This window comes from Arvicola amphibius, chromosome 4 (genome assembly GCF_903992535.2).
Source record: "Arvicola amphibius chromosome 4, mArvAmp1.2, whole genome shotgun sequence".
NCBI lineage: Eukaryota > Metazoa > Chordata > Mammalia > Rodentia > Cricetidae > Arvicola > Arvicola amphibius.
In genome coordinates this window covers 52,515,055-52,534,806 of record NC_052050.1, presented here as the reverse complement: position 1 = coordinate 52,534,806, position 19,752 = coordinate 52,515,055, and the positions used below count along the sequence as shown (strand labels likewise).

At 48.5% G+C, this 19,752-nt stretch overlaps 1 protein-coding gene across 1 annotated transcript in view; it reads left to right on the top strand.

The window, feature by feature from the left end:
• The window catches only part of Pik3r5 (phosphoinositide-3-kinase regulatory subunit 5), a 67,496-nt gene that overhangs the window by 31,692 nt on the left and 16,052 nt on the right, over window positions 1-19,752 (top strand). The window contains exons 2-5 of the mRNA XM_038326462.1: window positions 11,143-11,258; window positions 13,135-13,235; window positions 14,075-14,143; window positions 14,896-15,034. Coding sequence (XP_038182390.1) covers window positions 11,156-11,258; window positions 13,135-13,235; window positions 14,075-14,143; window positions 14,896-15,034 — 412 coding nt within the window. The 5' untranslated portion in view covers window positions 11,143-11,155. The remainder of the gene's footprint in view (window positions 1-11,142; window positions 11,259-13,134; window positions 13,236-14,074; window positions 14,144-14,895; window positions 15,035-19,752) is intronic.

The following is a 19,752-nucleotide window of genomic DNA, read 5'->3' as shown; positions in this document are numbered from 1 at the left end:
TCCTGGAACTAGCTCTTGTAGACCAGGCTGGCCTCGAACTCAGAGATCCGCCTGTCTCTGCCTCCCGAGTGCTGGGATTAAAGGCGTGCGCCACCACCGCCCGGCTCGGATTTATTCATTTTTATTTTATGTATGTGAGTGTTTGCCTGTATGTAATGTAGTGCACTTTATGCCTGTCTGGTGTATATAGAGAGCAGAAGAAGGCATCAGATCCCTGAGACTGGCGTTGAGCTGTGAACAACCTGATGTGGGTGCTGGGAGCAGAAGTTGGGTCCTCTGCAAGATCAGCAAGCACCCTTAACAGCAGAGCCGGGCCCACTCTCCAGGGCCCTGTCCATGACTTTTAAAATTAGGTTTAAGATCTTCCTTGTTCTTGAGGTGGCAATTTTTTAAATGGCCATATGTGTGTGTGTTGTGTTGTGTGTGTACTTATTAGTGTGTTTTTGTGCTTGTGAAAGCCAAGGTCAACATTAGGTGGCTTTTCATTTCCACTGCAATTTTTTGAGATAGTCTTTCCCTGAGTTTGAAACTAATTAATTCACTGATGGCTGTCCAGTGAGTGTCACAGATTCTCCTGTCCACCCTCCAGGGCCCTGGGTTGTAAATGTGCACCGCAGTGCCCAGCTGTCTGCATGGATGCCGGGCTCTAAACCCAAGCCCTCAGGCTGACATGCAAACTCAGCCATCTCCCCAGCCCCATGACAAGCTCTTTTTAGTTAAAACATGGTCATTGTGGGTATGGTGAGAGTTATGAGGGTCTGAATCTTATTTTAGTCTTGGGTTTTAGTTGCCTTCTCAAATACATCTTCATCAGGAAAGTTGGGATCCCTGCTACATTATTGCCAGATGGGGGTAGAAGTCCTGGTTCCATACTCCACCCCACTGATGATGGGGAGGGTCTTTGTTATTAATGGGAAGAGAGGGAGTGGCCTCTACCCAGGACTCTCTGGCTAGAAGGGGCAGGGTGCATCATTACTACTCCAGTGTTACCATGGTGATGGGAGAAAGGATGACCTCACTACTGCAGGCACCAGTGAGAGTCCAGACTCTGCACTAGGCTTTCCTTAACACCACCTATTGAGGGTGGGGATGCATATTGTCTGGGGTGGAATTCCAGGTTCCACTGTCTACTGACACCATGGGGTGGGAGAGAACTCGACCACTGTGAGGATGAAGAACCTGGCTTTCTACTTGGATTCCTCAGTCTTCTGACAGGGGACTGGGGAGCCTCTCTATAGGTGACAGAACGGAAGCAGAAGCTCTGCCCTCATCATCACTGGTGGCAGCAAGACCATACTTTCTCCATGGAGCTCGGATGGAGCAGAGGCCCAGCGGCTAGAAGGCTGCCTGTCTTGTTCAGCTGCCCCATTCCTTGTCCTAGGGAAAGGTTAGCTTTTCCCGTCTGTATGCACTGGCTTTCTAGGTTGCCAGCTGTTCACTGTGGAGTTGAGGCTGTGGGAACAAGAAGGAAACCCTGGAAACTTGCCGCTACATCATTCTGTCATTCTGTGTCCCCGGAGTCCTTGGCGGCTCTGCCTTCTTCTGCTCTCCAGACATCCTTAGGTTCACATCACACACCCCACCCAGAATGTGCCAGCGTACTGCACAGGAAGAACACAAGAGAGAACCATTTTCTCATTTTAACAGGTACAGTGCCATTCTTTGTGTAATGAAAAGCAAGATGTAGAGGTTGGGGATGTAGTTCAGCTGGCAGAAGGCTTGCCTAGTGTGCACTGAGCCCTCCCTGGCTTAATCCCTAGCACCACACAAACCAAGTGTGATGCTATATGACTGGACTCCCAGAACTTCTGAAGTAGAGAAAGAAAGATCGAAAGTTCATGGGGTGGGAGGAGTTTATGAAGCCAGCCTGGGTCTCAAAACAAAACAGAGGTATGAAATATCATTTATTATATTTTTTTGTTTTTTCAAGGCAGGGTTTCTTTGTGGTTTCTCAGCCTGGAACTAGCTCTTGTAGACCAGGCTGGCCTTAACTCACAGAGATCCACCTGCCTCTGCCTCCCGAGTGCTGGGATTAAAGGCATGAGCCACCACCGCCCAGCTTATAAAATGTTTAGAGATGAATATATCTAATTTTTCCTCTTGGAGATAATTGTCATCAACGCCTTGGCATGTGATTTTGTTTAGATAGAAATACACATACATATATAAATTTTGAAACAGGGTCTCACTATGCAACCCTGGTTGTTCTAGGCTTGCTGGCCTCAAACTTATGGGGACCTGCCTGCCTCTGCCTCTTGAGTGCTGGGATCAAAAGCATATGAATCCCCAAATGCCGATGTGCCACTCTGCCCTGGGGTCAGCAGGGGGTGCAACTTTGGCAAAGCAGAACTTTCCTTTTTCATCCCCAAATCCTCTTCCTGTTGAACTTTTCCATCTCAGCAAGAGTGCCAGCCCACTTGCCTTCATTAGAGGAGAACACAGAGGGGATAAAACACCCCCACACATGCGTATACTCACTTGGGGACCTAACTGTAATCAGCCAGAACTCCAGCTCTACCCAGCTTCTATAGAGATTTGTTTTTAACGATTTATTTTTGATCATTTCAAACTAAATGTATGTGTGTGTCTCTGTGGCGGAGTTATGTGGCTTTTGGTTTGGAGTCTCGGCATAGGTACACCATTTTCTTCTTACAGAAATGCGTATTTCCCCTTCTTGGTAAAGACAGCATCAGATTCTGAGTTCTGAATAGCATAGTAAATGGTCCCTCTGAGTTCTAGGGAGGTCTAGACTGGAATAAACAGAACTCTTAAATCAGTGTCTGCTTCATAAAAAGTTATAACTACTGGGCCAGAGAGAGGGCCCAGTGGGTAAGGGAACTTGCTGCCAGGTCTGAGCCCACACGGTGGAAGGGAGAACCGACTCTGGCCAGTCATGTTGGAGGCGTCTACCCAATGCTCACATCCTAGGCAGACCTCTGCATGTCTAGAAAAGGATGGAGTTGAGTCCTGTGGGCAGCGTAGAGAAAGGATCAGCTTTGACTATGCTTCCAGCTCAGGTTCTAGGAACTGCGGTGACAGAAACACGAATAAATAAATGGCTTACCCTGCTCGAGCTGCAGGAATTGTGGGTAGCCGTGACTGTGTCTTCAGGAGCTGTGATCATCAAATGGAATCAGCAGGTGAAACTGTGTAGCATAGGCCAGCCGGCCTTCCTCCCGCTCCTTCCCGTCTTCCTTTTTATTCTTTCCTCCTCTCTAGATGAGTCATCCTAAACCTGTGGGTCACAACCCCCTTGGGGATCATACATCCGGTATCTTGCATATTAGGAATTTGCATTACAATTCATAACAGTCACAAAATTACAGTTATGAAGGAGCAGTGAAAATCATGTTATGGTTGGGGCCCACCACAACATGAGGAACCGTGTTAAAAAGTTGCAGCATTAGGAAGGTTGAGATCTGCACTGGGCTGAAATTCAGGATGGGTTGACATTCCTGTGGACTATCGCATCAGTTAATGCTTTCCTTCTATTTGTGGTAAAATGCACATACCATATAATATACCATCTTAGCCATGTCTCACTGAACTATTCAATAGCCTTAAAAATAACTTTTTAAAAAAAGACAGTGTCTTATGTAGCCCCAGTCTAGCCAAGCTCGGTGTGTAGCTAAGGATGGCTTTGAACTTGTGACCTCATTGCCTCCACTTTCTGAGTGCTGGAGTTCCAGTTGTGCAGCGTCACCCTCATTGATGTGGGGGTCACAAGCCCTTTACCAGCAGAGCCGCACCCCACCCCTGTTGAGCAGTCTTAACCCATTCGCCCAGTAGAGCCATTAGTCTCCAGAACTCGTTCATCTTATGTCTCTGTACCCATTAAATCACTTCCTGTCTCCTTAGGCAGCCATAGTCAACTTTCTATTTCTATGACTGACTGCTCCACCTCACACGAGGGCAGTCATGCATTCCTCTGTTTGCAACTCACTTGCTTACCCAACATAATTTGCTCAAGGTTCATCTGCAATGTAGTGTGTGTCAGACTGAATAACTACACACACACACACACACAGAGAGAGAGAGAGAGAGAGAGAGAGAGAGAGAGAGAGAGAGAGAGAGAGAGAGAGAGACAGAGACAGAGACAGAGACAGAGAGAGAGACAGAGACAGAGACAGACAGAGAGAGGCACCTCGTTTGTCCGTTCATTTACTCACGGATGCTTGGGTTGCCCACTCTTCGGCCCCTGTAACTAATGCCTCTGTGAACATGGCATTCACGAACTTGCTTTCAGTTATCTTGAGCCCAAATCCGGAAGTAGAGTTGCCAGATCATATGTCAACTCTCCTGTCCCTCTTTTGAAGGACCCTGTTGTTCTTCCATGGCTGCCACACTGCTTCCCATCCCCAAAGCAGCATCTCATAAGGCCCCGGCTTCTTCACACACTCACATTTACTTGGTTGTTGTTTTTTTTTCCTTTAATAATAGCCAAGCTAATTGGAGTAGCCTAGGTTTTGAGTTGCATTTCCATAGTGATCAGTAGTGAAAAGTATCCTATTACTATGGGCGTTATTGTGTACGTGGGGGGGCATGATATATGTGTGTGGGGTGCACCTGCCATGGCCCTGGGCAATCAGGGGACAATTTTGTGGTCTGTTTTCCTACTTTTCCTTTATGTAGGTTTCTAGGGATTGAACAAAGGTCATACACTTGTGTGGAAATCGCCTGTTACCTAGTGAGCCATCTCATTGCACTGAAATCCCTTTTGGGTGTTTATTAGCCACCTGCATATTTATCAGGAGAAGGATTTATTCAGGTCCTTTGTCTGGTGGTACTGGTGATGAGGTCGAGTTGTAGGAGTTCTATACCTAGTCTAGAGCTTAGCCTTTTATCTCTCAAATGACAAGAAGCCTTCTGTTCTGTGAGCATTTTACCCTTGACTGTCGCCTTTCATGCAGAGTGTTGTCCTTAGGTCTAATTTAGTTTTGGCTCTGAGGTCTAATTTGTCTGTTTTTCCTTTGTGGCCTGGGATTCTTCCGTGTGTACCATCAGTGTTTGAACGAGATATGTCCCCCATAGTCTTGGGCATTTGAATGCTTGGCCCCTGGTTGGTGGAGTTGTTTGGGAAGGTTTGGTTTGTGCAGCCTTGAGAGTGGCCATGTGTCACCAGGGGTGATCTTTGAGATAAAAAAGCCTCACCTGTTTCTAGTTTGTTCTGTCTGCTTGGTGCCTGTGGTTTAGATGTGAACTCCCAGCTTCCACTCCGGTTGCCATGCCTGCCATGTGCTGCCATGCTGCACCACAATAACAGGCTCTGACCCTCTGAAACCATGCGCCCAAATAAACTCTCCCTTCTGTGTGACCTTGGTCGGTCATGGTGTGTTATCACAGCCGCAGGGGTAACTAATAGAGGGGATATCTCCAGGGAGCCATCTACAAAGCCAGGGGGATGCACCTTCTTCCGCTGGGTCCAAGAGTTTTGCAGTTTTAATCGTTTCTGTTTCGGCCGGTGATCCATTTTGCAGTACTTCTATATGACTCTGGACCTTCCAGCGTAATGAGAGGATGCGTGTTTCCGTTTACTGTCGTCTTCTCTTGTGCCTCTCAAGTTTTGTTCCTAAAAATTGCTTTTCTTAAAAGTTCATTACTTTTGTTTCTCTTGATGCTATTCAACGTGGGCCTTTTCCTGAGAGCGCATCTTAATTTTAGAATGAGATAATGTTAATATCTATGCTACTTTTTGCTCAATCACATCGTCTAATTCCTTTCATCATTGCAGCCATTTTTGTTGTTGCTCACTGCGGTTTCTATAAGCACTGAGTGGGGGTGGGGGGGGAAGTATGATGAATGTCGCCGGCTCGATCACTGGCAGGGCTGTAGTTCTTGAATGACATATGCCTTATAAGATCTCACACCTTAGCCACACACTCAGCCTGCAATTATTCAGAACACCCAACTGAGCAAGAAACGAACTGAAATAAAGAACTTCAAGAGTACACAGACATGCAATAGTGAGCAATTAGGTAAGTCAGACTTTCAGCCGCTGTTCACACAATGCTATCACCATGGTTACGATACCTAACGTAAATGCCAAAAACAATTATTTCAGCAACTGTGATCTTCCATAAAGTGTGTAATACAAATCTGACTCTATGCTCTAGATAATATAGAGACACAACCTGAAGAGAGGGTCTAGGACCACAGCCTCAGAAATCACTGTCAAAATGGCGCGGGAATTCCTGTCTTTGCCAATACGTTTTGAAATCTTGATGACAAGGAATGATGTCAGAAAACAAAGCAGAATTCACAAAACAGACACCTGAAAACCTGTTCCATTAACTCCAGGAGAAATTAGAAAAGCGATTCAAAAGTACTTAGAGGGAAAGAGCCAAGGTGACTCACGGCTGGCGGGAGGGTGTGCTCGCCATCTGCCAAGGCTGCCAAGACTACCCGTTATCTGGGCTCTTGCTTCGGGCTCTCCCTGTGTCTCAGGGAAAAGCCTTCCAACTCTCTTCAGGGTCCTCAGTAAGGTCACCAGCCCTCTGCACTGGCTCAGAAGAGGAACTTGGACATGGAAGTGGCCACTTTTAATGTTTAAACACTGCCCACCAGGGGAGCCTGCCTGACAGCCGCTGGCATTTTGCAATGGGGGCTCGTCTTCATGAGGGGATCCCAGGGTTGGGCATCAGAGACTGAACAAGTCAGGTCTTGCTTTCCAGACGTTTGTAAAAGGTGTCATCCTACTGTCTTCTGTCCCTTGTTTCCCAGAGCCAATGGGGCCCTGCCCACAAGTCGTAAAGAGTGGCTCGTGTCACTGAGTCATCAGGCCGTCTTGAACGCGCAGGCTCAGCACTGAGCACAAGGGCTGACCTGACCCACGAGGCTCTGGATGAGGCCACTCTTGTCTCTGTAGTTCTCCGAGGGACTCCTCCACTGAACTTCTACTGCTTTCCTCAGGCTCTCCAGGCCCAGCGTCCAGTAAATCCTAACTTTTAAAAATGCATTTATTTATTTTTATGTGCATGGGTGCTTTGTCTTCATGTATGTCTGTCTGTGCACCGTGTGCCTGTCTGGTGTCCAGGGAGTTCAGAAGAGGTTGATTCTGTGAATACAGGCGGTTGTGAGTCACCAGGTGAGTGTTGGGAATTGGAACTTGGTCCTTTGGGATAGCATCAGTTCTGGTACCCACTGAGCCATCTCTCTAGCTCTGGGTCCTAACTCTTAAGAGCTTGGACCAACACCTAGATAACCACAGTATGTCAGGGAGTCCAGCACACCAGAAACTCTGTCCTGGGCTCTGAGGACATCTGGCTTTCCAAAGAGAAGGCCTTGATCGTCTCCTTAGAACCAGAGAGCACCGAGACCACAGGAAGAAGGATGAAGAAGCCATGGGTTAGCAGGCACTGGAGAGGTACTAGGGATGCTGTTGACACTGGGGGAAGGCTGATAGTGGCAGACCAGGATACTGGGCTTTGATGCCTGTAAGGACAGGACACGGCAGGAAAAGTGTCTGCCGAGAAGACTCACATTTGCATCCTGACAGTGTAAGACAAAGGCGACTCCACCCCAGCAAGACCAGAGGGGTGGTGTAACACTCAGTTCACAGAGTTTCATCCAACCCCCAGGCTAGAGAGGCGGAGCCCAGAGCCCCAATATGCTGTAGCGTGTCCTCTCTCTGGCTAATAAGAGTATCCATTTTGCCGGGCGGTGGTGGCGCACGCCTTTAATCCCAGCACTTGGGAGGCAGAGGCAGGCGGATCTCTGTGAGTTCGAGACCAGCCTGGTCTACAAGAGCTAGCTCCAGGACAGGCTCTAAAAGCTGCAGAGAAACCCTGTCTCGACAAACCAAAAAAAAAAAAAAAAAAAAAAAAAAAAGAGTATCCATTTTCTGGAAGAGGCAGACTGGGCTGGGCAGTTGGTGTATACAGACATGTCATGGCTTAAGATCATCAGCAACTGGAAGTGTAAACCCTGCCAAGCAAAATTCTGGTAACTGAGTTTTCCCTTGGAGTGGAGGCGTGCAATGGCTTCCTTCCTTCCTCCCTCCCTCCCTCCCTCCCTCCCTCCCTCCCTTCCTTCCTCCCTCCCTCCCTCCCTTCCTTCCTTCCTTCCTTTCTCTCTTTCTTTTTCTAATTGCATCTTACTTGCAGAGGAACAGTGTATGCAGGGCTCATAACCTAGACTCCCTGACTCTACATTCTGGCTTTGCTACCTCTTAGCTGTGTTAACTCAGGCAAGCTGTTCTATTCTTCTGGGACACACTAATTGCCCATCTTTTTCTCCTGCCTTGTTATTGTTCTGCAGAGGTGGTCCAGCCTTCCATCCCTTACTACTGGGCTTTCCTACCCTGATGATGGTCTCCTGGTCTAGGTTAGCAACACCGCTTAAGTCCTGCTGTCTTTCTGGTGTCCAGACCCCTCCCCCCACAGTGGATGTGCAAGCTGTCCCTCCTGCCTCTTCCCTGCTCTCAGCCAATGCTCCTGATGAACTAGGAGTGAACTTGGTGGTGCCTCACCTGGTAGGAGGCTTATCCTCAGGTATCCTTTTTAAATACCTCAAGCCCTTGGTTTTGGAGGGGCTGCACACCTACCTTCCAGAGAGATCGACTCCTTTCTTCTTTACAGTCTTAAGGTGGCGGTGATGAGCGCACACAGGCACTGCCGTTCCAGGTTCGTGCAAACAGCACCAAGGTCATTGCAGCCCTGAATAGCCGGCTAATGGAACTTTAAAGGCTCATTTAATTTTACATTACATGTGTGTGAGTGCAGGTGCCTGAAGAGACCAGAGGTGTTGGATGCCCCTGCATCTGGTGGTTGTGAGTTGTTGCTGTGGGTGCTAGGAACCGAACTTGGATCTTCTGCCGGATCAGTAAGTGCTCTTGACTGCTGAGCGACCTCTCCATAGAGCTATAGGATGTAAGACATTCAGCACTTTGTACCTGAGGTTCAGGCTCAGCCACAGCTAGGGAGGAAGGAAAGTCCTACCTGTCCCCCTTGAAATGTTGGGAGCAGTATGTCTTCTTTCTAGTTCTACCCTTCTCCTGGTGGCCTAGAACAAGCCCCTTGTGGAAAGTGAAGGACTTACTGGGGTGACTTCTGGTCTCCCTCAGAAACTCGGCCTGCGGTCGATGGTGGAGCAGCTATGAGGACAAAGACTGGGTCATGACATGGATCTCCAAGGTTGTCTTTATGAAGGGTCCTGGTGTTCTGGTTCCTTCAGCAGGTGCTGTCAGCTCAGGGCTGACGAACAGACTAGATAGGTACTAGTGTTTGGACTGTCACTGAGGACAGGGGCTCAGCGTGATCATTTAGTCACACTGGGTACCAGCACAGCCCAAAATGAAAAAAGAGCCGAGCCCAGGAAATTGCCTTATCTGTCTGGGGGCAGTGGATTCTTCCTGGTCCAAAGGCAAACATGATGGTTGTTAGAAAAGGCCTTAGAGGTACTTTGAGGCCTCCCAGCATCACCAAGGCTAATATTCAGGGGCTTAGTCATGAATACTAAGTGAAAATTCTTCCGAACTCAGTTCACCGTCCTAGCCTCCAGGGCCATGGGATCTTGGACAGGCTATGTTCCACTGTCCTGACACCTGGCTCCAGAATCTGTCCTTGGCAAACCCATCCCTACACCCAAACCTTGGCAATACTATCTCATCTTTCTGGAATACCCTTCCTCTCACGTGATCCTAGGTGTCCCTATCTGGCTTTAAATCCCCTCTTTGGAGACCCTAAACAACCTAGTGCCGACTGGACAATGTCCCTCTCCCAGTATCATACTCTCTTTTGACATCTGTCACCTTCCAGGAGTCCCCCTCTTGTATAGTTGATGGAGGTCAATGCCTTCCACCCAGGAACAAATGTCTGCACTGTCCTGGGCACATAGAAGGTGGTCAGGAAATGAAAGGTAGCATGGATGTGTGGGTGCCACTGTGCCATCCCGGAGCTTACTTCAGGGAGAGCGTGTTCTCCCCCAGACTGGAGAGGCAGGAGGATTTGCCTAGTCGGGACTCTGGGATCTGAGTGGGGTTGGGAGGGAGGGGGGTGTGAGTTGGGGGAGTAGGTCCATTGCTCCCCTCTTTGCATGTCGTTTGCATGGCTCAGTTAGGAGTTTCTGCTTCCTCTTCTGGTTTCCTTGTTGGTCCTCAGATTCCCCAGAACTGTTCCAACCCCTGCTTTCCGGATGACCTGGTGTGACAGGCTGGGGACAGTGTCTACAGCAGACTGAACCCCTGAGGGCAGGCAAAAGTGACAGGAGGTTTGCACGATACAGATCTCACTGCGCCCTCCCCACAGCCTCTTGACATCCGGACGCCACTGTCTCCACTTCACAGATGAGCAAACTGAGGTTTAGGGGAAAGCTCAGGCATTTGCCACAAATCTCATGACCAGCAAAAATCAGAGTCCGGTTAAGGTCTCACCCTGTTGGACGCCACAACCTGGCTTAGTCGCTGCACCAAGCTACCTCACTTCTCAAGACCCCTCAGGGAGCCCTCCCCAGAACCCAGACATGGGGTTGACCCTATTGGAGGCTCTCAGTTTCCCTCCTGGTGTTAAAACCCCTTCTGAAGTTACCTCCTTGTGGCCCTCCAGCTGAGCCACCAAGTCTCCGGAAAATGCAAAACAGAGCTGGGTAGACTGCAAATAAGAGGTTATGGCGGGAAGGACCTAGGCCTCAGGAAGGACGTTGTATGGGATGGGGATGGGGGAATGTGTGACGACAGAACCCCAACTTAGCACTGGTGTTGGGTGCCCAGCACGTGGAGGGAGACCCTGAGGACTAGAAGGCACAGGTCTTGAAAGTCACAAGAAAACCCCCACATGGTTTTGATTCCACCCTGGAGGTTCCCTGCCCAAATGTCTGAGGTTTGGTCATTCTCTGGACATCTCTAGGCATTTGCTAGACACTTGGCAACACTCTCTACTGCCTGGTGAGCAGGCATGTCCCATGTCCCCCTTGGTTCCCATTCTGTAACCCTCTTTTCCTCCACTCCATGCTTTTCTGTCACAGAGGTGCTCTCTCCTACTGCACAGATGAACCTTCTGGAAGCTGCCTCTTCCTTGTGTGCACAGTGCCCACAGTAGCCAAGTGGGCTGTGAGCCTCTGTCACTTTTACCACTGCCTTGCTCCCCTAGCCCGAAGTTCTCCAGGAAGGGAATCCAACAGGCTGACAGGTGTTTATCCCCCATGCAGGCAATGACTCAGGATGCAACCAGCAGCCACAACGTGCACAGAGGACCGCATCCAGCATGCCCTGGAGCGATGCTTGCATGGACTGAGCCTTGGACGCCGTTCTGCACCCTGGTCAGGTAGGTCTGGGAACTGGGAGACACTGTAGAACTGAGTGAAGCCGCAGAGGCCAGGTATGGCACCCAGAAGATTCTGCTTCCATCCCAGTGTGCCAGGTGAGCAAGTTCCCCAAACATCACCTGGGCAGGAGGCAGGCACAGCCTCTGTTTAAAATTCCTCCATAGCAGGTTCTCCTGCTTTCTCTCATAGAATCTTTCTCCTCTTTTCCCTCTTCCTATTACTCCTCCTCCCCTTCCTCCTCCTCCTTCTCTTCTTCCTTCTAGTACTGTCTTGTTTTCTTAGCATCTGTAGACACACAATAGAGCCTGCTAGAAGCATAACCCCTATCTCCAAAAGAGAAGCTAGGACTTCAGTCAGCTCTCCCCCAACAGTGTTTGCTTTTTTCTAGTTCTTTCCACAGCCCCTGCTCTTCCCTAAATAGAACAAAGAGAGGATCTCAGCCAGACTGCAGGGTGTCTGGAGACTGAAATGGTTGTGTCCCTGGAGGCTGGAGCCTACCTATGAGGATGCCCTGTACTACTGAAGATTTCCTCACACACTGCCGCTTAGTTCCCTGCTCTGAGATAGATAACCTCTACTGCTTCTTTCCTGCCTCAGGACCTTTGGACTTGCTGACTGGATCTCTTCCCTGGAAACTGACCCCCTCTCTGATGTCACCTCTGTGGACAGCTTTCTCTGTCCTTGGGAATCAGATGAATTTGGATTAACTCTCACTGACGGTGCAACCTTGTACATTCCACTTGTCTTTGTGGGACTCCCAACCTCCTGTCTGGATAATGGGAATAATCACGACTAGAAGATGGGAAAGTGGGCAGAGAGAGTGTGTGTAAAGGCCTAGCACCATACTAGCACATAGTCGGTGGTCAGTAAAGAATACTTTTCCTTCTTCCTTTCTTCCCTGGTTTTGATGGAGTCAAAGTTTACATTGCGTTGGGGGCAGGCATTGTTAAATTAAGAAGCATGAAACTTCCTGCCTTCTGCGAGGCTGCTTTCCTATTGCTGGTTTCCCCTCTCTTTCCTGCAGTACTTGGTGTTGAGTTTAATGTCTTGTGAACCCCTGCTGCGCTCACTCCCCACCCCACATCTTTAAGTTTTAGGGGTTTGCCCTTGCTGACTTCAGGGAAAGAGAGCAACACATTAAGAAAGTTGGGGGAAGTCACGGTGACAAGTGCTTGGAGCTTTTCAACTTAGTGAATCAAGCTTCCCCTTCCTGGGCTCCACCACCAAGCCCTCTTAGGGAGCCCAGTGACTGTGGCACACTTTTCGCTCTTGGATCCGGGGTGGAACTCTTCATAGTTCCTATCCTTATTCTTCTAGTGATTTCTACCTCTGGCCCAGCTTCCTCGCCTCTGGTAGGAACTGGCACCCACTATAGGAAAGCTGGGCAAAGGTGGTAGTGGGGCCACTGCAGTATCCCAAGGTGCCAGAGTCTCTGCACTGGCCTCTAAGGGATCAGCTGCCCTCATATCTAGAGAGCTCCCAGCCGGTGCAGGGATAAGAAACAGGTCCTTAAGTCTTGTGGGCTTTTCTGTGTTGTTGCCATCATTGTTATTGCTGCTCAGTATAACCCACTGTGTAGCCCAGGCTAGCCTTGAACTATGTAGCCTACTGTGCCCCTTAACTCATGATCCAACTGCCTCAGCTTCCCAAATGCTGGGATTACAGGCCCGTGCCACCAGGTCTGGCTTTGTTATGTCCTGATGGTGTTTAGGGACTTTTAATGATGGCATTTCTCCAAGATCTCTTTAGAAAGAAATATTAAGGTATATTCTCCCACAGCAAGATTCCAGAAGAAACCCCCTTTCTCTACAGCCCTGCCTGTGGCTAGCCAGAGAGAGTGGAACTAACCACCAGCCTAATGTGTCCCTTGTCTAGCTGGACTGTGTCTGAACTGCTGGAGCCTACAGGAGCTGGTCAGCAGGGACCCAGGCCACTTCCTCATCCTCCTGGAACAGATCCTACAGAAGACCCGAGAGGTGAGGGTGGCCCATACGTTGGTGATCATGGCTAGGACCGACTCTGTAGAGTCAAGACATAGGTCAGCTCTGAGGCTCCTGGACCAGCTGGATGGCTTCTTCAGATCCAGGAGCCCAGCGGCCACACTGGGCACTGAGTCTCCCTAGGAAGGGTGTTCTCAGGTGCTTCGAAGGCCTGAGTTCAAGCTGCTTCTCAGGATAGGTGCTGCTTGTAACTTAAGGTGTGGACTAGAAGGAGTGGGTGGGGGCTTTACTGAACTCCTTTCTCAGAAGGATCCCCAGCAATAGTAACAAGGAAGGGAAAAGGGGTTGGGAAGGGAAACTGAGGCCTCCTCTGACAGCTCAGTGTGCAGGCTTTTATGAATGCTGAACTGGACCGAGATTCCAGAAGGGGCCAAGTCCCCAACGTAGACTCCAGCTGTTTTACGAAGGGTTCTCTCTTAAGTTGTTTGTCTTTTTTTTAATGAATGACTGAGCTGTAGAGACGATTCTCTCTCTTAGCTGACTATCCCTAGAAGATGGTCCATCACTTAAGTCTGCTACTTATTGAAGCATTTACGGTCTATCCCTCTGGTATCAGAGGCACTTGGCGCCTTTGCTTGCTGATCACAAGCAAACCGCCTCAAGAGCCACGCCCCCTCTGGAGAGCTCAACTCCCAAACCCACTACCACGGAGCAACAAGGGGGAGCTTTGTGGGATAGCTCAAGCAATAGTTGCGAGAGAGAAGGGCATGTCTGAATCAGTCTGCTGGGTCAGCACAGCAGAGATGGTGGGCCGTTCTCTATGCCTCGAGTTGCACAGTGGCCGAGAGATCTTGACCTCCCTGTCATCTCCACAGGTCCAAGAAAAAGGCACCTATGACCTCCTCGCCCCACTGGCTCTGCTTTTCTATTCCACCGTCCTTTGTGTAAGTCCGGGCGGGCCAGGAGCTGAGAGGGAGGAGAGGGAGGAGTGGCCACCATCCCGGTCGCAGGCCTCACAGCCCTAAGGAGAAACAGAGAAACCTGGGAGTGATGACACCAGGATGGGCTTTGATCTGATCCGTTCATAACTCCACCCTGGGAAGGAAGCCTCTAGTCACTATAAATGGTTGCCATGGTGCCTGGCATCTCTGGGCTCCAAGAGGAACCATGCCATAGCATGGTCGTAGGAAATGACACGGGGAGATTGGTATGTCCGTCGCCTCTTTCACCCTAGGGATCAGCTTTACCAGCTGTGATCAACCCTGCTTTTCACCAGACCGGTGAACCAAACGACTGCTTATACATTGAACTCAGTCCACCCTGAGGGTAAAAATAGTTGCCTCTCATGAGGATATTTACATATGAACAGCATCCACACTGAAAATGGTTCCTCAAAGGGAGTGGAAGCAGTGATACCATTTATGACCTCCGAGTTGACAGCGTTTCAGAGAGGCTTCCTCAAGTGCTGGGCGAAACTGTGGTTTATTTGATGAAAACAACATCCATTGCTATAGAGACGCTCAGGGTACCATCTTGTCCGTGTGTTGTTCCGTCTTCTCTGATATCGCCCTGAGACACCGCTCCCAGGAAATGTGTATCCTCTGTGGGGCAGTCCAGAAAGGGGATAGATGTCGTCCTGGGATATAAATAAACTCTCCTTACCTAGCTCATCTCTTACTGTCCCATCCCATCCTAGACACCACACTTCCCGCCGGATTCAGACCTCCTTCTAAAGGCAGCCAGCACCTACCACTGCTTCCTGACCTGGCCGGTTCCCTACTGTAGCATCTGCCAAGAGCTGCTCACCTTCATTGATGCTGAGCTCAAGGCCCCAGGTAAGGACCAAGGGATCACATGACTAGGGTAACTAGCTTTTCTCGAACAGTTCTCATAGGGGCCACCTCATCCTTCCCCATGCCCTGATAAGGGGCTGGCAGTGCCCCCTTCACGGTGTACTTCACCATCACCAGATGGTTGAGCTTGCACAAGTTAAAACAGTCAAGATGAGAAGTGATTAAAGAAGGAATTGTTCAGGGAGGCCAGAGCATTAACAAGGGCTCTCCGGGGCTGTGCAGCTCACTCAGAGAAGTTTCCAGAATAATGGCAAAAGGCCTTTATTTGCTCTCTTTGCCATGGGAACAGATAGGTAGTTGCAGGAATGACTTTCTCAGGGACAGTGCCTGCTGCTGGGAACGAAGGGGCTGGTAGTTGTCTTGATCTGACAAGTGGACACGTGCGAGCAAGGACTTTGTGCTTCCCGGGTCTTTTGTAGTTCAGATTTGAACAGTAAGAGGTCTTGGGGAATTGCGGAGGCTGTTTTAAGCCACATTTATTTCTTTTGTGTGGGCGTGATGATGCACAAGTCTTCCTTGCTGTGCACGAGGGGGTCAGAGGGCAGCTGGGAGCCAGTTCTCCACTTCCACCATGTGGGTCCTGGGGATGGAATTCAGGTCAGCAGGCTGGGTGGCAAGCACCCTTTCCTACTGAGCCATGTCCACCACTGCGGATGCTGTTTTAAAATGAGAATCAGAAGAAATCCGCGACAGAGCAAGAGAAAGAGCAGCCAAGCCTGGTTTGCTGGGAGACTGCCCCATTCCAGAGTCATTGACCAAGTGTATATGCCAGGGAAGTCATCTCAATAGATACTTCTAAAACATTTGCTTAGCTCCTTGATATTCAAAAACCCTCGATATATGGAAACCATTGCCACAGAAGTGATTTTAATATGGCAGCAGCCTAGATGAACTGCTACAAGTGTTCTCTTTCAACTTGAGCATCCTTCTGGTTTTCTTTATACGTATTTTGCCTATGCAAAAAGAGACCAAAACTATTTCTTCATCTGGAAGAGGTAGCATTTTAATTTTATAACACCCAATTGCTTATCTAAGCCGTGGACAATCACCTGGATGAGTAAGCCACATGGAGAAAATAAGCAGATTAGCTTCCCCATTTGCCAGCCCCACCCAGTAGGAAAACATCCCGACTCTGGAGGCAGAGGAGGAGGGTTGTTGCAAGCTTGAGAGCCAGTCTGAGCTACAGAGTGAGACTCTGTTTCAAAAAGAAAGAGATAAGGGAGAGAGGGAAGGAGAAGAGAGGGAAGGAGGGAGGGGCAAAGAAAGCAGGGAGGGAGTGGGAAACACAATTGAAATAAGACTCTGAGAAATAGACAATGAGAGGTGTGAACAGCCTACACAGAGAGGTCAGAGGTATAAAAGACCATTAATGGAAAAGATACATTGTGGAGTTGAGCCAATATCCTAATAGCATCAGGTATCATGAAAACAATGTAACCAAATCAAAGTAACAAGCTAATTTAAAACGGGGCGACTAGAGACTATTTGAGATTATAAATATCGACTAGAGCCTATTATTTGAGATTATAAATATTCTACAGAAGCATTTAATTATTCATTTGCTATGTGTTTATTTTAAAAAGAGAGATGACTGAGAAGGAAGTATTTGCATTACTAGGTCTTTAATAATGCTAAAATTATTAAAACAGCACATATTGGAGTAGAAATAGATGAGTCGAACAGAAGGTAATATCTAGAATCAAGTTAAATACATAAAAACTATGGTATGGCAAAGAGACACCCTGAAACCAGTAATAAAAACCTCAGTCATTTAGTTAATGGTACCAGAATCATTTTTAAAATGAGCTGAAAAATCTACCCTAAAAAATGCAATCCAGCAAAGCATTGTTGATGCACACACCTTTAACCCCAGCCCTCTGGAGACAGAGGCAGGTGAACTCTGTGAGTCTGAGGCCATCCTGGTCTATATAATGAGTTCCAGACCAGCCAGAGTTACATCGATAGACCATGTCTCAAGAAAACTAAAATTCAAAATGAGGCTCCATCTCAAACATAAAATAACTTGCAGATGAGTAAAAGATTCAAGCGTGGAAAACAAGACAATAAAAATGGTAGAAGAAAACCGGTACCTGAGCCTGGACTGGAGAAGAGCCGCCAAACACAGTCTTAAGACAAAAGCCACAGAGAACCATGAGGATCTAGAAGCACGGACTTGAAGTCTCATAAGTGGAACATAAACGACACAGTAAAATATATGTGTGTGTATTATCGATAGAAATTATTTCAGACCTATGAATGCTCTTTTGAGTCAATTAAAAACACTGGCAGACTCATGTAAGCAAGGACATGATTCATGTACTGAGTGGCCGAGTAACCTCTACACACTAGGAATGTGCAGATGCAGAATTCGAGGGAGACACACTTCCCCCTTCAGACTGGCAGGCTTTAAAAGACTGAAAATACCTGTATTGATGGGAAAGCGATCTGCGTTAGCTCCAGCATCACCTTTCGTGCTCTGCTCCATTCTGGAATTCAGTTCAGAAGAACACCCAAGGCTGTGCAAAGATGTAGCAGACGGACATTCATCGGATGCGTTCTTCCTAATCACTAACCAGTGCAAAGCCCTGAAGAATGACCATGTCACTAACCATTGCAAAGCCCAGCCCTGAAGAAGAATGGCCATGGTCCAGCAGACGGTAGTAGCTGTTTGTAGACTGCTATGCAGTGTTCTAAGATGGAGGCTGGGGAGATGGCTCAGCAATTAAGCGCAAATACTGCTCTCGCAGAGGATCTGAATTTAGTTCCCGGAACTCTCATAGGGCGGCTCACAGCCACCTCAAGTCCAATTCCAGGGGATCTGCCGCCCTCTTCTGGCCCCCCCAGCGCACCTGCACTCACAGGTACACTTGATCACACACAGACACCGTATGCACACAACAGAAAAGTAAAATAAAAGTCTTTTAAAAAAATGATATTTAAAAGCAGCCAGTTAGATAGAAAGATGTTGATTAACATCAGCTGACTGAAAAATCCACCCCCAATACGTTGTACGTTTAATCCTTTTGCTTTCCCATCACAATGGTGACCCATTTGAGGTTGTGTTTCAACCTCAAATGTATCAGCAACATTTTTTACTGCTGTCATATACAGTAAACACAAGCTGACATTCTATTCCCCAAATCAGGGTGCTGAAAAGCTCAGGCCTGAAATTCTCTTTGCGAATTCCACTGTAAAGGTCCATGACTTACTTCTCAGCCAATCGACTGGTCTGTCTGCTCCCCGACTTTTGCTATCTGTTCCTCCACAACCAATCAGCACAAATAAGCAGAGCAGGTGGTGGGTGGGGCCTGCGAATCCTGAAGTCTTCCAATAATATGGTCCTCTCCTTGCAGTGGGGACGTGGGTAGAGAATTAAGAGATCCAAGTCCCCGAGAAGTCACTGCATCCAGAAAGATGCTACAGGGTATTCTTAGTAGACAATCTGCCGACCCAACTTAACGCAGCATCCTAAATGGGCAACCGGCGTAAGGGCCATTTCTGTCATGGGCCTGTCTTGGCTTCTGGCTGTTGACTGGGGCCGCAGTCACTTTCCAGGAGGCAAAGCTTTCCTTTCCTTTTGCAATCTCGAGAGAAAGGATTTAAGCTTCAGTTGCCTTGTCAGTGCCTCTGTGCACACTGAGAACTGACCGACTCCTTCATTTGAAGCAGTCCAGGGAGATGCTGCGTGGGGGAGGGGTGTCACCTCTGGGGAGGCTGCTTCCCACTTTCAAGCAGAACCATCTGGCTAGCCTTAGCTGGATGCACGCTATGACTTGAGATGTTTTGTGGGTTGTTGGTCAGGAGCACTGTTCTCCTCTGCCCAGAAAACAGATGTGGAGAGGCAGGTGGAGGTGAGGCCATGACCCTAGGATAAAGGGATGCTAAGCTTGGGAGTCAAGAGTCAGGCAAAGGAGCCATTGGTGGTAGAAATGGAAGCTGGGCCCTTTGCCTCAAAACAGGGAGGGCCCCAATGTGGTCACTCATTGCTGAGTCCTGGGTATTTCCCTGGACTGTGAGAGGTCTCAGACACACACACACACACACACACACACACACACACACACACACACACACACACAAAGGACATGGAAGAAGTCAGATGCCAGGAGCAGGAAGTTCTCACAGACCTGCTCATCCCTCTGTGGAGGGCGAGCAGAACTGAAATAGGAACATATGGCCTCTCCTTAGACTCATTTCTAAATAGCTCAAAGGCTCCTACAGGTATATACTGAGCCTGTATCACCATTAGAGTCCATGTGCTGCTGAGCCAATAGCAAAGGTAGCAGAACTAACTGACTTCAAGAAAGACAGGAGAGTATCCAGGCATGGCCATGTATGGGCGTCGACCCCAGCACTTGGGAAGCAGATCTCTGTGAGTTTGAGGTCAGCCTGGTCTACAGAGTGAGTTCCAGGACAGCTAGAGAAACCCTGTCTTGAAAAACGAAACCAAACCAAACAAAACAAACGCACGTATGAGATGTCTCTCAACAAGGTTACCTCTACTTTCATAGAAGTCTAGCTCTAGTTCCCAGCAAGTCATGGGTTAAGTAGAGTTACTTTCTTCTACATGACCTGGAAGCAGACTTATCAGTGAATGTCTTAGTGTGATTTTTGATGGTACTTATTCTGCACGACCCCTCCCATCCTCAGTAGGCCTGACCAAGGAAGGCAGTAGGAGAAGGCTGGGTAGAGACCAGGGA